This window comes from Protopterus annectens, chromosome 12.part0, assembly GCF_019279795.1.
Source record: "Protopterus annectens isolate FY-2018-M chromosome 12.part0, PAN1.0, whole genome shotgun sequence".
Lineage (NCBI taxonomy): Eukaryota > Metazoa > Chordata > Ceratodontiformes > Protopteridae > Protopterus > Protopterus annectens.
The window spans coordinates 894,761,375-894,783,149 of record NC_056746.1 but is presented as its reverse complement, the minus strand read 5'-3'; the positions used below and the strand labels follow the sequence as shown (position 1 = coordinate 894,783,149).

The window sequence follows — 21,775 nt, the reverse complement described above, 5'->3', positions numbered from 1 at the left end:
TGACATATGGGTTTACATTTAAGCTGGTAAGTTTCTCTATAATACCCGAGTGGGGTATTGTGTCGAAAGCTTTTGCAAGGTCAAGGTAGGCTGTATGGACTGCCTTTCCCTCATCAATGGCCTTGGTGACTGTTTCGAAGAAGTCGACCAAGTTCAAAAGGCATGATCTGCCCTTGACAAAGCCAAACTAGGTCGGGTCCAATGTCTGCAAGTCCCCTATGTCTTTGTTTATGAGTTCCATTATGATCCTCTCCATAGCTTTGCAGACCAGGCTTGTTAAGCTTATGGGGTGGTAATTACCAGGGTCCGTAGAGGCACCGCCTTTGTGGAGTGGGACCACAGTTGCTGTACGCCACTCCTTGGGCACGTATCCTGTGGTAAGGCTAAGATTAAACAGCTGCCTTATATGCGGGTTTAGTTCCTCGTTGAGTTCATGTAGCACACAGCCGGGGCCACCATCCGGTCCCATTGATGCTGTGTTTTTAGCTTTAGAGAGAGCAGCTTTCACCTGCGCATTTGAGATGTCTGGGAGGCTACACTCCGCTGGGATAGTTATCTCTCCTTTTGGGGGGGAGAGGGGGATGAAGTTTGCACTGAACCTGTCTGCCAGTATGTTGGCAATGTCTGTGGGTTCAGTGATTTTGTATCATTTTGGACTAATTCTGCATATCTGGGAGTTTCCACCCAGGTTTCTAACATAGCTGAAGAAGGCCTTATGATTGTCTTTGAATCTATTGCAATTTTTCTCTCAAAGTTGGCCTTGGATGATTTTATGAGTGCTCGTACTTTTTTACTAATAATGATCAAGGGTGTCTTCTCTTTTATGGATTTTGCTCTATCATGTAACAGCTTTCTCCTCTTATTGTAAAGTTTGTTTATGGCTGGGGTCCACCAGACTGGGCGTTTGCCCTTGGTGGAAAGAGTCTTGGTTTTATTAGGGATTGCCTGATCCATGCAGTCCTGGAGGTGTTCGTAGAAGGCATTTGTAAGGGCTTCCGCAGCTTGGATTGTGGTTTCCACTGGCTCAGGGGCCTTGAAGGATACCACACCAGTCTTGAGTAGTGTGAAGTTTGCTTTAGAGAAGTTCTTCACTGTGGTCTTTTTTGTTTGGGGTGGGGGCGGGATGTGGATTTCCAGTGAGATAAGTTTGTGATCTGATCTCACCAATGAGGGATATACTTCCGGTGTGGAGCATTTTGTCCCCATGTTTGTGATGATGAGATCAAGTATATTTTCTCCTCGTGTGGGAACGGTGACTAGTTGTTCCATGGCATTTGAATTTATGAACTCCAGGAACCTTTGGGCTAGAAAGTTGGGGCTTGAGTAATGTTCCCAGTCTATGTTCGGGTAGTTGAAGTCACCCAATATAATGGTGTTTGGAGATACATTTATACCCTCCAGTGTCTTCAGGAAGGCTGTGTGGGGTTCCTGAGTTTGAGAGGGTGGCCTGTAGCATGCTACAAATTGTAGAGCAGTTTTGCTTATGGTTAACTGCACCTGGATGGTTTCCGATGCTTCGTGCGTTGCCACCAACCTGGAGGTGTGGGTATCCTTGATGAATATGGATACACCCCCTCCTTTTGTGGTGTGGTCCAGGTTTTGGGGCCGGAACGCATGATATGAGGTAAAACCTGATAGTGCCGGGGTGCTCTCAGGAGCCTTGAACCAGGTTTCAGTCACAGCACAGACATCGATGTTCTCCATACTGAGAAGGGCCTCGAGTGCGTGCATTTTAAGATTTAGACTTCTGGCATTGAGCAGCATTACCCTTAGTTTCTTCCCATTTTTGTTTTCTAGGGTGGTAGGTTTAGAATTTGAGCCTTGCCTAAAAAGGCACTAAGGGGTGGCAAGAGCCTTAGCCAATATCCGGAATCCCAGGGTGACAGGTGCAAGCCGTCCCTTAGAAGCAGCGTGGCTTGTCAAGCATGTCATCTCAGGCAGACAGACACTGGATCCCCTTTGAATGACACCAGAAATTAAGCCAATTGTTAAAGCTGATCATCTTGTCTCTATGTTGTGGCATCATTCTTGGTGAAGGAAGGATACTGCTCAGGGTCAGGGTCATACCTGCCTGGGCTACATAATCAGAGAGCTCCTCTATGTCTCTTTTCATGTAGTCCAGGGAGGTACGTCTCAGGTCGTTCACACCAGCATGGACAATGACTGTGTCATATTTGTACTTGCTGTGGAGTGACCCGAGTGCTTGTGTTATGTGGCGGATTCTAGCGCCCGATAGGCAGCTTACTGTGACCCTCTCCTTGTTCAGCCTGGTGAGTGGGGCGTCAGTGTGTCTGACTATGGAGTCACCTATGACAAGTATGTTTGGTGTTGTATTTGGCCTTAAGGGCTGTGACTGCTTTGCACACTGATTTTGTGGTTTATGTGTTGCCTGTGGTGTGTCATGAGGTGGCAGTTGCTTGGATGTCTGCTTTGGTGGCCTCTGCTGTTTAGGTAAATTTTTGCTCAGAGCCTCCGAGTATGACTTTGTGTGTTTATGTGTTTGATTCATTGTTGTGATAGCTTTATGTGAGACTGGTTTTGTGGTGTGTGTAGCTGCCTTCTCCTCCTGTCTGGTCTTGCCAGTCCTGAGTTGAGAGAGCTCAGCCTCCAGTTTGGCTAAATAGCTGCATCTCTCGCAAGTATTTGTGTTATGTGGGAGGAGGAGAGGGTTGTCAGTGTACATGAGGCAATTGTAACATTGCCTCAATATTCCCAAATTCACCAACTGGACAGGAGTTCTAGTTTTTAATGTGATTGTATATATGATCACCATTTTATTAATATTAATTGAAAAATGGGCATAGTAGATGTTTCATCAGCCTATTGGGATGTTTGGGATGGTATATAAGGACAGTTATGAAGTTATATTGTGTATTCTTTTTTTTTAAAAACAAGTTTATTGTTTTTAACATACAAAATAAATATCATAACAATTTTATACAAGCAATTAAAATAGAAATAGTTATAACATTCAATAAAATAACCAAAGTATTTACAAAGACATCCACTACAAATCAAATCAATTGATTAAACTATAATGTCATGCTATTGAGACTAAGATTTTTTTAACAGGTTTTGTAAAGTATCCCATATAATATAATAAGATGTTTTTCTAGTAGTTCTTGGTTTTATTGTCATCAATTCCATATGACACACTTCAGTCATAACATTTTTAAATTCATTAAATGAAGGAGGGGTATCTGAAATCCAATTTCTGGTTATTATTTTTCTAGCCACTGCTAGAATAGACCATAATAAGGGAAGTTTAACTTTTTTAACACTTTTAGGAACAGGTGTGTTAAATAATATAAGTGATTTAGAAACAATGAAATTATCTGTGAAAAGGACCTGCAAAAAATCATTGATTAATTTCCAATATTCCTTCAATTTTATACAGTCATAAAACATATGTGCCCAATCAGCATTTATTTCTACATTACATCTTTTACATAAGTTGTCTTTATTATTTATTTTATTCATCATTAAAGGTGTATAGAAGGATCTATGTAAAAATTTCCAAGTAAAAAGTCTCCAATTAATGGAAGAAGTAGTTTTATAAGCAGATTCCAATATATATTGTTTATCTTGTTGTTTTGGTGATTCACCATTAATGGAAATGAAATAATTCCAATAGGTATCTGAACTGTAATGAGTTTCTTCTCTGATAATTTTATGTATGTATGAGAGCTTACCTTTATCAGAAACTCTATGTTGTAAATTTAATATCAAGTAATCAATCAGTATTGGAACAGCTTCTTTAACTGTTAAAGACATTAAATCAATTTTATTAATAAGATGTTGTCTAAAAGTCTGAATTTCTAATCAACATGTTTCTCTCAAATCAAATTCTTGCTTTAAGAAGTCTAAATTTTTTACTTTATTATCAGACAGCAACTGATACCAATACTTTAGATCATTCTCTGTGACTAAAAGAGTTCTTTCAGAGGTGGTTGACAAAAGCATACCTTGTGTATACATTATAGGGAATAGAATAAAATTCCATTCCTTATACTTAGGATGCATGAATATATAATTACGATAACTGATAATAATGTTTAATGGGTAACTAACTACATATTTTGGTGTAATGGATGAAGTACAAAATTCTTTTAGTAACCATAACATGGGGTTATTTACAATAATATTTTTATGTACTAAAGAGATTTTCATGAAGTGAATGCTAATTAGTTCCCAGTAATCTTTCCATCTTGCAACATATGACTGATCTATTAACAAAGTAATAACTTTTATAATAGAAGAGATAGTATATAAATTAAAGTCTGGAAATGAAATGCCCCTTGAGACCAGCTATTAGTATGTTTCTTTAATGCAATCCTAGGTCTATTAGGTGCCCATAAGAAATTTAACATTAGTGAATTCAATTTCTTAATAATTATTTTTGTAGGTGGGAGTATTATTGATTGTATTAAGTATAATATCTTAGGGAATACTATCATTTTAATAATTGTGAGTCTCTCTTCCATGTTAAAAAACATATTGTTCCAGCTATTGAAAAGATTTTGTATATTAAGAAGACAGGTACTATAATTATTATGTATAATAGATTTGATATCTTTAGTTAATATTATACCTAAGTAAGTTATCTGACCTGAGTTGGGAATATATTTGTTAAAATCATTAATGAGGACATTTTTTCGTGTGTATATTGGTAATATTTTAGTTTTTTCTTCATTGAATATTAAACCAGAGATATTTTTAAAATCCATCATTTTATCAAATAAGGACTGCATAGAAGAGTTAGATCCAGCTGATGTAATTAGAACATCATCTGCAAAAAGTTGAATTTTAGATATTGTATTTTCATCTATATCAAATCCTTCTATATCAGTACTGTTTCTGATCAAATTAGCCCAAGGCTCCATTATTAAAGTAAATAATAGTGGAGAGAGTGGACACCCTTGTTTTGTACCTTTTAAAATGGGTATTTTTGTGAGACATATGTTCCTATCTTAATGTAAGCCAATGCTCCTTTATATAAATGTTCAATTAGATTTACAAATGCATCTGAGAAGTTTGTGCACTTCAGTAAGATAAACAAGTAGTCCCAACTTACTGAATCAAATGCTGAACTTATATCGAGACTAATAAGTGTTAAATCTTTCTTTTTCCTATTTGCAAAATCAATTAACGTTAAAGTTCTCCTTATATTATCAAAAGTATTTCTATTTACAATAAAGCCTGTCTGGTCTATATCTATAATGCCTGGGATGATTGTCTTTAATCTATCAGCAAAAATACTCATAAACATTTTATAGTCAACATTAAGTAATGAAATAGGTCTATATGAAGTGCATCTGGTTGGGTCTTTATTGGGTTTTAAAATTGGTGAAATAAATGTGTATTGCCAAGATGGGGGAGTTGTTAACTCATTTTGGGCCAAAATAAAAACCTTATGTATTAATGAGTAAGTACTTTTGGGTAGAATTTTATAGATCTCTGGTAAAATACCATCATTACCTGGTGCTTTGTTTGATTTAAGCTTGTTTATTTGTGTAATAACCTCTGTATATTAAATATTTTTATCCATTAGTTTAGTCTGTTGTTTATTAAGTTTTTTGTTCATGTTTGTAGTTATAAATTTCTTTATTTTATCTTTAGGTTCCATGTTAATGTTATTATGATTAATTTTGTGAAAGTGATTTCTAAATTCATCTAATATTTCTGGTAAACTAGAAACATTCTTCTTTTTCTTTGGAGAGAAAATTTCTTTGATATGATTTTGTTTATTCAACCTTTTTGTTTTATTTTTAAGTCTATGTAAGTATTTGGGACTTATTGAGTAAGACAAAAACTTATATTTCTCTAATGTTATTTTAACTTTATGAGTTAAAATTTCTTTGTATTTCTCATTTAATTTATTTATTTCTTCAATGACTTTTTTTGTCCATAATATTTTCTTTATTATTATGTTTGTATGAGTCTAATTTGCTTTGAATATCTAGTAATTCCTTGTCCCAAGATTTCCTTTTATTATTATACCATCTGATACTTTGTCCATATAAATATGATTTTAAAGCATCCCAAACATAAACAATGGAGACTTCAGGTGTATTGTTTAAGTCTAAAAAATGTTGCACTTCTGAAAGTATATAATCTTTATAGTCTTTTAGTTGAGTTAAGTATGCTGGTATCCTTTTGATCTGAACATTGTAAGTACTTTTTATCATAAACTCAAAGACAATTGAATTATGATCTGATATAGGACACAAAATGATTTTAGAATTAATTAAGTCTGTAACCATCTGGTTAGAAATAAAGACTCTATCTATTTTTGAATAAGTTTTATATCTGTTAGAAAAAAAGTGTATGGTAATGATTTTGAATCTATCTGATTATTAATATCATTCAAATGATATAAATTAACAAAATCCTTTAAATGTTTTGCATTAGATGTAATTTTCCTTTTTCCTATAGTAGTAGTATCTTTTTCATGTAGGATACAATTAAAGTCACCTGCTAAAATAATATCTCCTATAGAAAATGATATGATCTTATTGAGATGGTGTTTCATTGTATTAATGCCAATTCCTGGTATCCAATATACATTGATTAATGTATATGTCTTTCCATTAATCTGTATTGTAACCATACAAAACATTCCTTTATCATCTTTATAAAACTTAATAGTTTTAGGTATGGGCATACTTTTATTCCATAAAATAGCCACTCCTCTTTTTTTCTGAGTGTGTTCTGAACTAACCAAGACTGTATATTTATTAGTGACTAATTTATCAATATCCTTTTCAGGAGATGTGTTTCTTGAAGGAATACTAAGTTGGCCCTATGCAAATTAATGTATCTCATTAAACTTGCCCTTTTACATGGGTTATTCAGTCCATTAATGTTTAAAGAAATTCCTTTTAGAGAAATCATTTAGCTTTTATAAACATATAAAACATATAATCAGAATAACAATTAACAAAATAAATGATGTTATACCTCCTCCTTTAGGTGTACCATTAATTATAGCTATATTTATTGAAAATCTTATGGGATTTTGTATAAGCTTCACTTTTATTTGTAGTGACAATAAGTTTATAAAATGTGTTGTGGATGTCAGAACTATATACAAACAACAATAAACAGGTGAAAATAATATTAGGATTAAACATTGCACCCAGCCTGGAGTTAAGAACTCCAACTTTGAGTAGCACATACCACTCAAGTTATCCCCCTATCCTAAGCAGCAGTACCTCAGCTGCCACCATATCAATTCAATACTATTATTAACTAAAGTTAACCTCATTTAATTAGATTATCTAGTAAGACAAGGCTAAATCATTTATAAATCAGCTTCATATAAACAAATAAGAACATTTAGAAACAGCTCATATTACTATGTACATCTATTTTGTAAAATACACTCATATTCAAAATAGCATTCTAATAAACTTGATAATGGGAACCGAGAAGAGAGAGAGAGAGAGAAAGGAAGAGAGAGAGAGAGAAAAAAAAAAAAGGGCATATCTATATATTAGTTTATTAAAAGTTTGTAAAAGTAAGTTCTTATGTTCATTTGGATTCACTAACTTAGGCTATAATGGTTCAGACATTACATATATTAAGGTATTCCTACTTTCTGCCATAGAAATGCAGTTAACAGTTTTAAAAACTTTAAATTACTTGCACCAAAGCTTTCTTCTCATACTTATTATTGCCAGTAAATAAAATATTTATACTCATACATATGTTTACAAGTCATACTGCACAGCAATGTAAATTCCTAGTTATACATAAATCATTGTGAAGAAAGCCATCTGTATTTTATATATCTGAACTGCTGCTTTAAAATATGTCACGTGACAGTTTCTTCTAAGATATAATCATAATGATACTTGTGCTTGTCAATTAGATAAGTCAAATGATTTATAACATTATATATGTTTAAATCATAAGTATTTATATACAATAATATGTTGCAGTCATGTAAGCTTTCAAAAACATGTGTATATATGTTTTACCTTCTATGCCTTCTAAAATATCTCACTTGCTTACTATGGCATACTGAATCATTTAAAATCATTATAACTTTCATATTTTATAAATGACATCTTAAATAAGTAAGTTGTTATAAAAAATAACTCACATTTAGATGTCATAAAGTTCGTTTTTCATCACAAAGTCGCATTTACAGCAGTTCTACTTCCTGGAACAGTGTTCTTCTTGAATCTGCGATGTGTCAGTGTGAAATCAGGGGTCAAAGTTCAAAATGACTGCATTCAGCTTGTATTCTGAGTGTTGAAGCTTATATTGTGTATTCTGATGAAGTCCATCATTGTAGGGACAAAAGTGCTTAATACTTGTGTTTTTCATTAAAAGTCGTTTTTATCCAGTATCCCATTCCAGTGCGATTTGTTGGATTGGTTATTTTTTCATGCCGGGCCTTATTTTTGTGGTTACTAGTACTTTCATTTTCTGGCTTCGGGGACTGGATGGATACGTTTGGCACTTGTGGAATCTCTGCTACAAGGGCTGCTGAATCGGAGTTAGTGTGTTTGAGCGAGGAGGTGTCCGTGTTAAAGGGGTAGTTGACTAATCTCATTGCTTGCATAACCCCCTAGGACCAGCCTGTACCTGTGAATTCTGGTACATGCAGTTTCAATTCAGCCTCCTTTACTCAGGAGGGAGCTCCTATTGGCAGCTGGAGTAACCCGAATGGGTCACGGAGTCATGTGGTCAACCTGGAAGAAACAGAAAGTCAAGACGGAGCTCTGAGATGCTTTATGGATGGCCGAGGGTCTCAAGACACAGACAAAGATGCTATTCTATGTGCACAGCGTTCAGTTTCACTTGAAAAGGATGTCGGCGGTGTTGGAGTTTCAGGCACTTTTTTTTTACTATGGGGCTGAATGTTATGCCCAGAACGAATAATACTCTAGGTCATAAAACTGTTATGCAGCTGATGTAGCCAACACAGCAAGTAATGAAGTATCAGACAATAGGGGAAAATTTAAGGGGTTATCACAAAATTAATTTTCTTTTTCTGCTAATTCGGGAGATGCTGGGCAAGAGCCCAGTGATCATTTGAACCCTGGTGATAAAAATGGTTTTCTTTCATTGAAAGACATGATTTATGGCTTTGAAAATAAACTTTTTTAAGTATAAAACTATTCAAATGGACATTGCTTATTTTAAAGAATGTATTGCATTAAAAATCATACTCCAAGGTTTAAGAATGGATAAATTCCCATTTGGTATTGTATATGATGATAATATTGTACATTATTTTGTTTTTTTGATGCATATGGATTGGAATTTCTTAGGAAAATCCTGTACTACTATGAGAAACAAGTGATAATTCTCATTAAGGAGGTAGAGGGTATGTTGCACAGTATTTGTGAAGACTTACTGTTTCGGAATACCATGAATTTTATTGTATGATTTTAGATAAGGTAGAAAAAATAAGTTATTCATTGTTCCTTAAAAATTAACAGAAATTAGAGAAGTCGCGGTGTTGCAGCAGTAGCGTTGTCGCCTCACAGCAAGAGGTTCTCCCGTTCGATTCTGGGCTGGAGCGACTTCTGTGTGGTGTCTGCATGTCCTCCCCGCGGTGGAGTGGCGTTCAAAAGACATGTGTAAATGGGCATGACTTTGTTGAAGGTTGGGCATCAAGCTGGCACCTCAGCACCATAGAAAATCTACTGCCAATCATTAGCGGACCGGAGTTCCGCTGTGGCAACCCCTAACCGGGAAAAGCCGAAAGAAGAACAACAAGAAAGGGACATTAAGCAGTATAAAAACAAGGAGGTTTTACCACTGCTATGTTCTGTGAACATACACCCTATAGAAAATGACGGATTTGAAGTGAGACATGGTGATTTAATGAGGGATTTACAGTCTGGAGTAGAGAAAGAACATGCGCAGTACAATAATCATGAGGCCATAAGCTATGATGTACCCTGTGAAAATTCTAAACAGGATTTTCAGGTACTAAGCCGCTCAGAGAGACTGGCAAGCAGATATTTGGAGAAGGGACAATATCCAACCAATTACACATTTTTAGCAACAGAACAGTAATTTTTACAGGGGCAGGAGCAACTACAGAAGGAGATAGTTAATACATACAATGGATTTACTATTTACAATCACACAGAGAGAGCTATAACAAAGGATTATTTTAGATTATTTTTGAAAGGTTTTAAATTTATACCCAAGAGGAGGGTGGATATAGTGGACAGCCTGGTAGAATTTAAGATGTACTAGAGGAAACTTGATTTTAATATTATGTTTTCTAAACAAGGCGAAAAAGTACAAGTCCCTGATCATAGACAATTGATGCCTAAAAGGAAGAGTGCCTTTAATCCACCACTACATCCCGTACTCAAAGTGTATGAAAAAATAGTTACAGAAGATATATACAAGCTCCATTATAAGAATAAATAGAAGGATTATAATCTCTCTAGAGATGAGATGTTGTTACTGCAAGAACTAAGGCAGGATGCTAGCATTCGTATTATGACACCTGATTGGGGGGGGGGGGTTGGTTTTATTTAATTCCGTAGATTATTCTAATAACATGCAGGCTATTTTGTTTGATGAAAGAGTTTATAAACCTGTCTCTAAAAACGAGATTAACATATCTTATTCCAGGATAGATTCCTATCTTGAGGAATATGTATTAATGCAAAGAATTAATGTGGAACTGTATGCATTTTTAAGCAACAAACATCCTATTATTCCATCCTTTTTTACTATTCCCAAAATCCACAAGGATATAAAGGAACCCCATTTTCGGCCCATTGTAGTAGCAAATGGCTCTAAAACGCATCCGTTAGCTGTCCTTGTGGACTGGTGGGTAAAGCCATTGTTAGAAAATACCCCTCATATAATTAGGGATTCTTGGGGTTTTCTAGGTCAGTGGAAAAAGGAATTATGGAACAAAGATCTATCATTTCTTACTGTGGATATAAACAATCTTTTTTCAGTAATACCCAAGAGGAGGGGTTACAGTTATTTGAAGAAACATTGTTCCTCAGTTCTTCTTTTTCACGTGATGGGATCATGCTTTTATGTGGAATTATGTCCTTTATTTTGGAGAATAATTTTATATACTTTGAGGTGGAATATTTTCAGCAGGTCAAGGGGGTAGTGGTGCGGGAAGCTTGTGCCCCCATATATGCTAACATAGTCCTGCTGGGATGGGAAAAGAGATTTTTGTTTAGCTGCCCTCATTGGAAGAATGTATTATTAAATACAGGATTTTTAGATGACCTGTTTTTCTTATGAAGAGGTTCTAGTGATGACATTCTAGTATTTTTGGATGATTTAAACAGTACCACACACTATTTGGAGTTTCCTCACACATACAATGTGCTGCATATTAATTATTTGGATATTACTATATCACATTATGAAAATGGAGTTAGGTCGAACATTTACCATAAAGAGACCTTCTGTAACTCTTATTTACACTTTTCCAGTAATCACCCTTTAACACAGAAAAAAAGTCTGGTCAAAGGCCAAGCCATTCATGTGGCCAGAATGACATCACATTTTCAGGATGTGAAGGGTGAACTGGACAAGCTGGGTGAAATGTTTTACCTTAGAGGTTATCTTAAGGAACTTATTGACCAGATTCTACAGGAGGTTTACCACAATTGGGGCCATAAATATAAGCCATTATTAGGTGTGGGCTTGAATTCTGAAAACTTTGAAGCTAATGGAAATGTTCAGAGATTTGAAAAAGCTTGCATACTACAGCACAATTGTTTTGCTGGTGAAATAAGAAATATCAGAAAGAACTGGAATATTTTTAAGGTGAACCCCCAAATCCATGTGGTAGTGGGTAATGAACCAGTGTTTATTAATAAAACAGGTGCCAACTTTAAACAGTTGTTGGAATCTAGAATCAGGATTAAAGAGAATGTAGGAAAGGGGGCTAAACCCTATGGGCAATGCAAACAGTACACATATATTAACAAGGAGGCACATTTAACATTGGGGAATGTAATGAAGACATATATTAGATTCCAGGCTGGGAACTGTGGTACCAGACAGATTGTATACCTGGCTAAGTGTGGTAGCTGTGAAAGTTATGTGGGTAAGATGAAACGGGCATTGAGGAACAGGATTTACAAACATATTTATGACATTAACAACAAAAAGGAGAGTAATGCCCTATATAAACATTCTTTAGTGTGTGATGGGTTTAGTAAATTTACTTTTAGTATCTTGGCCACCATTCAAAGTGACCAGAGAGGGGGTAATTGGAAAACTGGTTTGATGAAGAAAGAAATGCAGTGGCAGTTGAGATTATTTTCTAATTTCCCCCAGGTTTAAATGAGGTAATTTCTATATCTCCTATATTGCAGGAAAAAGCTAAGAAATTCTAGAGGTTTATTCTGGATATTGTACATGTACAGCGGATATAAAAAGTGTACACACCCACATTAAAATACCGGGTTTTTGTGATATAAAAAAATTAGACCGCAATAAATCATTCAAAACTTTTCCCACCTTTAATGTGACCTATAGCCTGTACAATTCAGTTAAAAAACAAACAAATCTGTTAGGGGAAAAATATAAGAAAATAAAAAATATACAATACGTTGGTTGCATAAGTGTACACACCCTTAAACCAATACTTTGTTGAAGCACCTTTTGATTTAATTACAGAATTCAGTCTTTGTAGGTACACACCTGCCATCAAATAAAGAGACTCTGATTAACTCCCAAAAAAGTTCTGCTGTCCTAATAGGATTTTCCTGACATTTACTCAGTTGCCTGCTACAGCAAATGCCATGGTTTGCAGAGAGCTTACAAAGCATCAAAGGGATCTCATTGTTGAAAGGTATCAGTCAGGAGAAGGGTACAAAAAATTTCCACAGCATCGGCTATACCATGGAACACAGTGAAGACAGTCATCAAAAAGTGGAGAAAATATGGGACATCAGTGAAGTTGCAAAGAACTGGACGTCCCTCTAAAATTGATGAAAAGACAAGATAAAAACTGGTCAGGGAGGCTGTCAAGAGACCTACAGCAACACTGAAGGAGCTGTAGGAATTTCTGGCAAGTACTGGTCGTGTACTACATGTGACAACAATCTCCCGTATCCTCCATATGTCTTGACTGGGTCTCCTTCTAATGCCCGAAACGCCGTTTCGCCGACAGGGAAATAACCGACGCCAGAAACCCGACAACGCAGTTGACCGACACGCTCGAATCCCGACAGACGGAAGACCGACAAGGGGAATGTGTAAGCGCGACCTGGTAAGTATGCGATAGTGAGGGATTTAGGAGTAGGGAGCGGACAGGTAAGTGTGCAATACTCAGGGATGTAGGGTTAGGGTGTGTGATAGGTGAGTGTGCGGTAGTGTCGGAGCTTGGGGTTTGGGGTGTGTAAGTGAGTTAGGGTTAGGGTGCAGGTAGGGAGTGTGCGGTAGTGTCGGAGCTTGGGGTTTGGGGTGTGTAAGTGAGTTAGGGTTAGGGTGCAGGTAGGGAGTGTGCGGTAGTGTCGGAGCTTGGGGTTTGGGGTGTGTAAGTGAGTTAGGGTTAGGGTGCAGGTAGGGAGTGTGCGGTAGTGTCGGAGCTTGGGGTTTGGGGTGTGTAAGTGAGTTAGGGTTAGGGTGCAGGTAGGAGTGTGCGGTAGTGTCGGAGCTTGGGGTTTGGGGTGTGTAAGTGAGTTAGGGTTAGGGTGCAGGTAGGGAGTGTGCGGTAGTGTCGGAGCTTGGGGTTTGGGGTGTGTAAGTGAGTTAGGGTTAGGGTGCAGGTAGGGAGTGTGCGGTAGTGTCGGACCTTAGGGTTAGGGTTTGGGTTAGGGCTAGTGGATATGTGTTGTAGTGTACTGTGGTGTTGACGTGTAGTGTGTCGGTGTTATGGTGTTCGGTGTTTCGCGTTGTCGGGTTTGTGTGTTGTCGGGTTTCTGGCATCGGTTATTTCCCTGTCGGCGAATCGGCGTTTCGGGCATTAGAAGTAGACCCGTCTGGACTATGGGGTAGAGTTGCAAGATGGAAGCATTTTCTTACACAGAAAAAATATCCAGGCCAGGCTGAAATTTGCAAAACAATACATCAAATTTCCCAAAAGCTTGTGGGAAATTGTTTTATGGTCTGATGAGACCAAAGTTGAACTTTTTGGCCACAATTCCAAAAGTTACGTTTGGTGCAAAAACAACACTTCACATCACCAAAAGAGCACCATCCCACGGTGAAGCATGGTGGTGGCAGTATCATGCTTTGGGGTTGATTTTCTTCAGCTGGAACTGGGGCTTTAGTCAGGGTGGAGGGAATTATGAACAGTTCCAAATACCAGTCACTTTTGGCCCAAAACCTTCATTGCTCTGCTAGAAAGATGAAGATGAAGAGAAATTTCAACTTTCAACATGACAGTGACCCCAAGCATGCATCCAAATCAACAAAAGAATGGCTTCACCAGAAGAAAATTAAAGTTTTGGAATGGCCCAGCCAGAGTCCAGACCTAAATCCAATAGAAAACCTGTAGGGTGACCTGAAGAGGGCTGTGCACAAGAGATACCCTCGCAATCTGACAGATTTGGAGCACTTTTGCAATACAAGTGGACAAATATTCCCAAGTCAAGATGTGCCATGCTGATAGACTCCTACCCAAGAAGACTGAATGCTGTAATTAAATCAAAAGGTTCTTCAACAAAGTATTAGTTTAAGGATGTGCACACTTATGCAACCAGCTTATTGTACATTTTTTATTTTTTATATTTTTTCCCCTAACAGATTTGTTTGTTTTTCAATTGAATTGTACAGGTTGTAGGTCACATTAAAGGTGGAAAAGGTTTTGAAATGATTTATTGTGGTCTCATTTTTTTTTTTTTATATCACAAAAATCTGGCATTTTAACAGGGGTGTGTATACTTCTTTTATCCACTGTGTATGTGTGTGTGTGTGTGTGTGTGTATATATATATATATATATATATATATATATATATATATATCTATACATGTGTGTATGTATATATATATATATATATATATATATATATATATATATATATATATATGGGTCCTTGCCAGAACTTCAAAAGTACAGTTAATAGAACTGCACTTTGACAAACTGACTTTAGCAAAAGTGCATAACATCGAATATGCACTTTCGCTAAAACAAAGTTTGTGTGTGTCTTTCGGCTTTTCCCAGTTAGGGGTCGCCACAGCGGAACTCCGGTCCGCTAATGATTGGCAGTAGAGTTTTATGTGCTGGCTTGCCGGGCTTAACGCACAACCTTCAACGAAGGAACCCCCGTTCACGTATGTCACCACACAGAAGACGCTCTAACTGAGAATTGAATGGGCAACGTCTAACTGTGAGGCGACAAAGCTACCGCAGCACCACCACCGGACTTTCGCTAAAACAAAGTAAAACACGAAAAAACATGCAGTTTGCATGTTTTGTTAGTTGTGCATCAACATATTCTGTTGATGCACAACTAACAAATCATTTGTGGAGATTGCGATACAGTGGGGATAAGGGAATATTCCCTTTTCCCCACTGTAGTGCGATCTCAGAGTTAGAATATTAAAGTAGGGAGGGTATGGGAGGCGCAGAGGGGCTTGCCCCCCTGCATAGTAGTGTTTACATTTTTTTTGTGTGTATTTTTTAATTTTGTTTTATTTACTTTAGCGAAAGTGCATGTTCGATGTTATGAACTTTTGCTAAAGTGGGTTCGTGATAGTGCAGTTCGATGAACTGCACTTTCGATGTTTTAACATAGACCCATATATACATATATATATATATATATATATATATATATATATACATATATATATATATATATATATATGCATATATATATATATATATATATATATATATATATATATATATATACATATATATATATATATATATATATATATATATATGCATAGTTACACTTCATACTCTCAAATTTCTGAAATCCCGAATTTCAGTAACCCGAGACCACGAAGGCAAAAACCAGAATGCCGAAAGTGCATAAGAGCGGATTTGAATATCTCGAATCCGTGCTTATGCATTTCCAGTACATCATGTGTAGTGTTATGGTCCCTGAGATTGCAGGTGTGTGAGTGTATGTGTGTGTTTTTGTATGTTGTATGTGTGGGTAAGGGTAGGGAGGTGTACGTGTGAGTGTGAGTGTTGAATTTGTTGGTGTTTGTGTATGTGTGATGTGTATTTGAGTGCGAGCAAGTGGAGGATGGCATGATGTGAAGTTTTTTTTTATTTTTATGTTATGTGTGACCTCGGAGTTGGTGTGTATAAGTAGGGGGTGTGTGGTGGGTGCAGGGGGGCTTGCCCCCCTGCTTATTTTTAGTGTAGTTTTGTGTGATTTGTGTGGATGGAATAGTGTGTATGTTATGTGGTGTATGGTGTATGTATTGTAGAAAACCAGGAACCAATACACAAACAGGTAAACCAAGTGTGAAAAAAGAGGGTATACGAGTACAACCAAAAATGACTAGTCAGCAGTCCTCCATGATGACTTTGTTGTGTTTGACTTTGCTGTATTTTTCCAAAATAGTTTAAGCGCTTTCGTTAGGAATACATCAATGACTTCATCAGAAACATTAAAACAAGCCTTTACACAAGTTTAAAAGTGTTGCAAACAGCATCACATGATAAAAACCACCAATAGAAAAACTAACCCTAAAATCAATTAACTGAATTCAGTTAAGTCCATTTAAAGTAACAAACCCCAATATACTTCACACATACAAAAAGCATGTGAAACAATCAAATTCCAAAACAAATGTTCTAATAAACCTTAAAAGTTTAAACATTCAAAGACTTTAGTTTTAAAACACTGCTTATGGATACGTTGTCATTTAAACCTGGGGCAGAATAAACGTTTCACGTTTAACCTGCCAGAATAGCTCTTTGTACTCAAGCACAAGTTTCCAAGGACCCCCATGTAACTCTTTTCTCACCATGTCAATACCTGAAAAGACAAAATGATGATTAGGAAACAGAAATATGTTTAGCCAGGGCGTTTTTGTTGTCATTATTCCTAATGTCCCATAATTGTTCATAAATACGGTCACAAAACCTTCTCTGGGTCTTGCCAATATTGAAACTGGCACAGTTTTCACAAGATGCACAGTAAATCAAACTAGAAGAAGAGTTACAGTCAAAATGAAAGGGAATCTTGATGGTTATATTATTTAACTTAAGATGGTCACAGACTTTCAAAAAAGAACATTGCCTGCAGTTCCCACATCTAAAGGTGCCATTCCTTCTATTAGAAGATGTAAAATCTAAAGAACCTTCTAGGTATTGCTTAATGGTTTTACCTTACAATTTGTGGACCTGAACCCAGAATGTCGGTATAACCATCAAAACAGTGAAAAATATTCCAGTTTTTAACCAGAATTGCCCTTAATGGTTCCACCCTGGGATCATAGACAGTTAAAAATGCACTATGGAAATCTTTTTCACTATGTCCATCCTTCATCGAAACAATGTCTCTGACACTTTCATTAGCAATTCTTAACAAAGGTTGAAACCAGCCCTCATACCTTTTCTTCTCCACCTCCTGTTTAACATTGTATATTAAATCCTTAGGGTAACCCCTAGTTGTAAACATATCTACAAGACAAGTCACTTGGTTTTGATAGACTTGATCGCCCGAAACCAGTCTAGCCAGCCGGACAAACTGGCCTTTGATGACAGCCTTTTTTTATATGGAGGACTGCTGATTAGTCATTTTTGGCTGTACTGGTATACCCACTTTGTTTCACACTTGGTTTACCTATGGTGTATGTATGTTCGTGACTGTGTGATTCAGGATTGTGGATTTCGGTATTGTGAATGGTTCGACTTTATAGTCTTGGGTTACTGAAATTCAGGATTTCAGTAATTCAAGATTATGAAGTAAAACTATATATATATATATATATATATATATATATATATATATATATATATATAGTGGATTTTTATGTCATTTTATACTTGTGTAGTATCATGAGCATTTTATTCTAGTTTTTAATGTGACTGTATTTATGATCACCATTTTATTAATAGTAATTGAAAATGGGCATAGTAGATGTTTCATCAGCCTATTGGGATGTTCAGGATGGTATTTAAGGAGAGTTACAAAATTATATTGTGTATCCTAATGAAGTCCCATTATTGTAGGGACGAAAGTGCTTAATACTTGTGTTTTTCATTAAAAGTCGTTTTTATCCAGTGTCCTGTTCCAGTGCGATTTGTTGGAACAATTTAAACTGTATTTATTTGTTTTATTGTATTTTTCTTTGAAATTCATTAACCAAGGTAAAACAAGTTTCCCCATAGGCCATTTTCTTACTTTCCCAGGTAGTACTTAATCAAGTAAATTACAAATCATCATGAATTATTAGCCTCAGAAGTTTTCTTACACAAGTCCATTTACCTCCCTGTTTTACTTACAGGGGAAGAATCCACAGGCATGAGAGACCTTCATATCTTGGATAGGTACTACCAGCTCAGATTTTATATTAAGGTGCATGAGTTCAGGAAGACAGACCAATTTTGCCTTCTTTGCTCAAGCAAGAGAGGAGCTTAGAGTGGTTAAGTAACACCTTTCCTTGTAGACTGGTAATTGCACTCTCTTTTGTTATCAGGCAACTCACCTACCACTGGAAGATGCTGCTGCCAGAGGCACTCCACTGAAGTGTGGCTTCTTCCAGTATTTGTTTCTAGGACTCCACTGCTGGAGACCACCTTAGTCAACTATTAGTTAATGAGCACTGGGGATTGTCCTTGGCACATTCTAGGAACCTATTTCTAGGGAGTGTTCTAGGCAGTTACTAGGAATCCACTGCTCAGGGAGTTTCCTAATCACTTACAGGAATCCAGTAATGGCGTCTTGTCCCTGCACATATTTGGAACCCAGTGATATTGAAGTGTTGTAGGCACTTATTTGTTTTTGTTTTATTTATATATTTTATTTGTTTTCATATTTGGTAGCTAGGTAAGTACATTTCTTTGGGGACCCTTTCTAAGCATGACTTGGACCATGAAGGTACACAAGCAGAACAGCAGACACTGCATAACAAATCAATAAAAATAATAGTGTTATATGCAGAAAAATTATACAATGTTATGTACAGAAGACATGATAGTATATCATGGAACTCTTATAGAAGTAGTACTAATAAGGAAAAAAAATAGTTGCAAATAAGAGTGATTGAGTAAATGTTAAGTTCCAGAAGGTTACTTACAATTTAATATCATGTGGACAACAAAATGTAGAGAAATGAATCGTAAACTGAAGATTAGATGAAAATATGAGGGAGGTGAAGGGAGAGGGATGGAGAGGTAGTATAAAAGCTAAGTAAGGTAGTAGTAGTGGAAAGGAAGTAATTATAAGGCCATGGGGGAGTGGGGGGAGGAGACAGAAAAGGGAGGCAGCAGTGAAAAATCTTAAACTAAATTGAATAGCTAGGGAGCACAGGAAAATAAGGAAGTAAGAAATAATCAAATGTGTAAAGAAAGTATAGAGGTATGAATTATCCATCATTGCAAAAATTATCAAAAGGAACATGATAATGGATGAAAAAGAATTGGATTTTTTTTTTTGATTTTCAAAGTTTATCCATGACTGTTACAGCAGTGACATTGCAAGCATTCCCCTCAAGCACTTCACCAAATCTGTGAAAGTAGGTTTGCATCTGTTTTCTTCAACCATTTTTCTTACTCAGAAGGCCATACTCAGGGAGTGCCCTAGGCAGTTGATAGGAACCCACTGCTAGGTATTGATCTGTGCGTTTACCAGGAACCAAGTGCTGGGGACTGCCCTAGGAAATATAAGATCTGAGTGCTAGGGAACTTAAGTGGACACCCCCCCCCCCCCTTTGGTAGGAGGAATGCATTAGGTACTAAAAAGGAACTCTTTGTCACTCATAAATAACTTAGTGGTAGGTAAAGACTGTGTTTCTTACTAGAAGCACTGTGTAAAAAGTGCCTGTCAGACACTTAAACTGGGCCCGGTACTGGGGTAAGACCTTATTCATTTATGAGGAAATAACTTGTAAAATGGCTTTGCCTTTTAGGGTACTTGGCAAGGAGACCTAAGGTGGTAAACTTCAACTTTTAACATTTTTACAGCATGTACTGTTAGCACTCTAGTTTCTCCTGGCCAGACTTTGATATAGCAGTGTTTGTAGTGTATTTTCCATGGCAGTTGTAAAAGTGAGGCTGTCATCTTTAATGTTAAATACAGTAATTATACATCTTTCAGATTTTGAGACATGATTTTGGTTTGATTAATCTATCTTTGTGATTTAATACTGCTGCTACAAACTGTCAGTGACCAAATAATTTCTAATGGCTTTTCAAACTTTACCAGGACCCTTCCCAGTGGGTTTATAGGACTTTTGAAGATGCTGAGGAAGACTACTTTCAGAAATCAATTGCCGGCTTTAACCTACCTGATGGTGATGAAACTGACCCAGCTGGGGATGGGAATGAAGATCTGGATGACTTGGCAAAAGACCAACAACTGGCGAGAGGTATGTGTGTACCCTTAGAAATGCTGAGAAACACATGCCTGCATCATGGGGCTATGGTCTGTATTCATCGTTTTACAAGAATTTGAGTATTTTTCAGTTTACTTTAATTTGCTTAGTTTAATGAGAAAGGTATATTGACCTCAGCACAAATACGACTGGGACTCAGAAAGGCTGAGCATGATGTAGAAGCCTGTCTGATTCTTAAACGTCTCTGTTGCTGAGATTTCCCAGTTGTGGGGGTATTAGCACAAAGAGTGGTCTCACAGACAAGCCTGCATGCTAGTATGACAGTCTGGGTGAGCGATTAATGCTAATTAGCAATGTGCTGTCCCCAGGAACTGTCTGCAGCTCCTGATTTGTTTGGCTGAATAAAGTTTTACTCCAGGAAGAAAAAGTGAACACTATCAAAAGAGAGCAGCCACTCATTCCTATGGGAGTACTTGTAGTGCAGGTAAGTCCTGTGACACTCTATGGGCATGGAATGTGTCATTGTATGTATGTTTGCACTCTCTGTCGATGCTTACACTACAAGGGTTAAGTAGATAATCACAAGTCTGGATTATGTGTGTGTATTGATGTATTATGCATGGTTGGGGGGGGGGGTGTTCACAGTATGGTAGGTAAGAGATACCAAGACTGGATATGTGTTTGTGTTTTTATGGTTGCAGTATGTTAGACAGGGGATTGCAAGCTACATGTACATGTGTCTGAATGGGGGCATGCATGCTGATGTATGGTGAGTGCTTCCGTGAATGTGAGGGAGTGTGGAGGGCTTGTTTGTGAATGAGTGAATATGGGTATGTGTGCATGTATATGAGTCTCTGGGAAAATGTGTATGTGTGTGTGTGTGTATGTGTGTGTGTGTGTGTGTGTGTGTGTGTGTGTGTGTGTGTGTGTGTGTGTGTGTGTGTGTGTGTGCATGTGGGGGGATGACTTTTGTTAAAGCAATACATGGGCTGCTAGGGTAAACAGTAATGTGGTCAGGATTAACATTTTAGTGTTTGATTCCGAGACATGACACTGAACTGCTAGGGTAAACACTAATGTGGTCAGGACTGACATTTTAGTGTTTGATTCCAAGACATGACACTGAACTGCTAGGGTAAACACTAATGTGGTCAGGATTGACATTTTAGTGTTTGATTCTGTGACATGACACTGAACTGCTAGGATAAACACTAATGTGGTCAGGATTGACATTTTAGTGTTTGATTCCGAGACAAGACACTGAACTGCTTGGGTAAACACTAATGATGTCAGGATTGACATTTTAGTGTTTGATTCCGAGACATGACACTGAATTGCTATGG

At 36.9% G+C, this 21,775-nt stretch overlaps 1 protein-coding gene across 1 annotated transcript in view; it reads left to right on the top strand.

The window, feature by feature from the left end:
• The window catches only part of PREX1 (phosphatidylinositol-3,4,5-trisphosphate dependent Rac exchange factor 1), a 2,105,011-nt gene that overhangs the window by 1,769,990 nt on the left and 313,246 nt on the right, over positions 1 to 21,775 (top strand). The window contains exon 21 of the mRNA XM_044089931.1: positions 20,303 to 20,465. Within this exon, the coding sequence (XP_043945866.1) occupies positions 20,303 to 20,465 (163 nt within the window). The remainder of the gene's footprint in view (positions 1 to 20,302; positions 20,466 to 21,775) is intronic.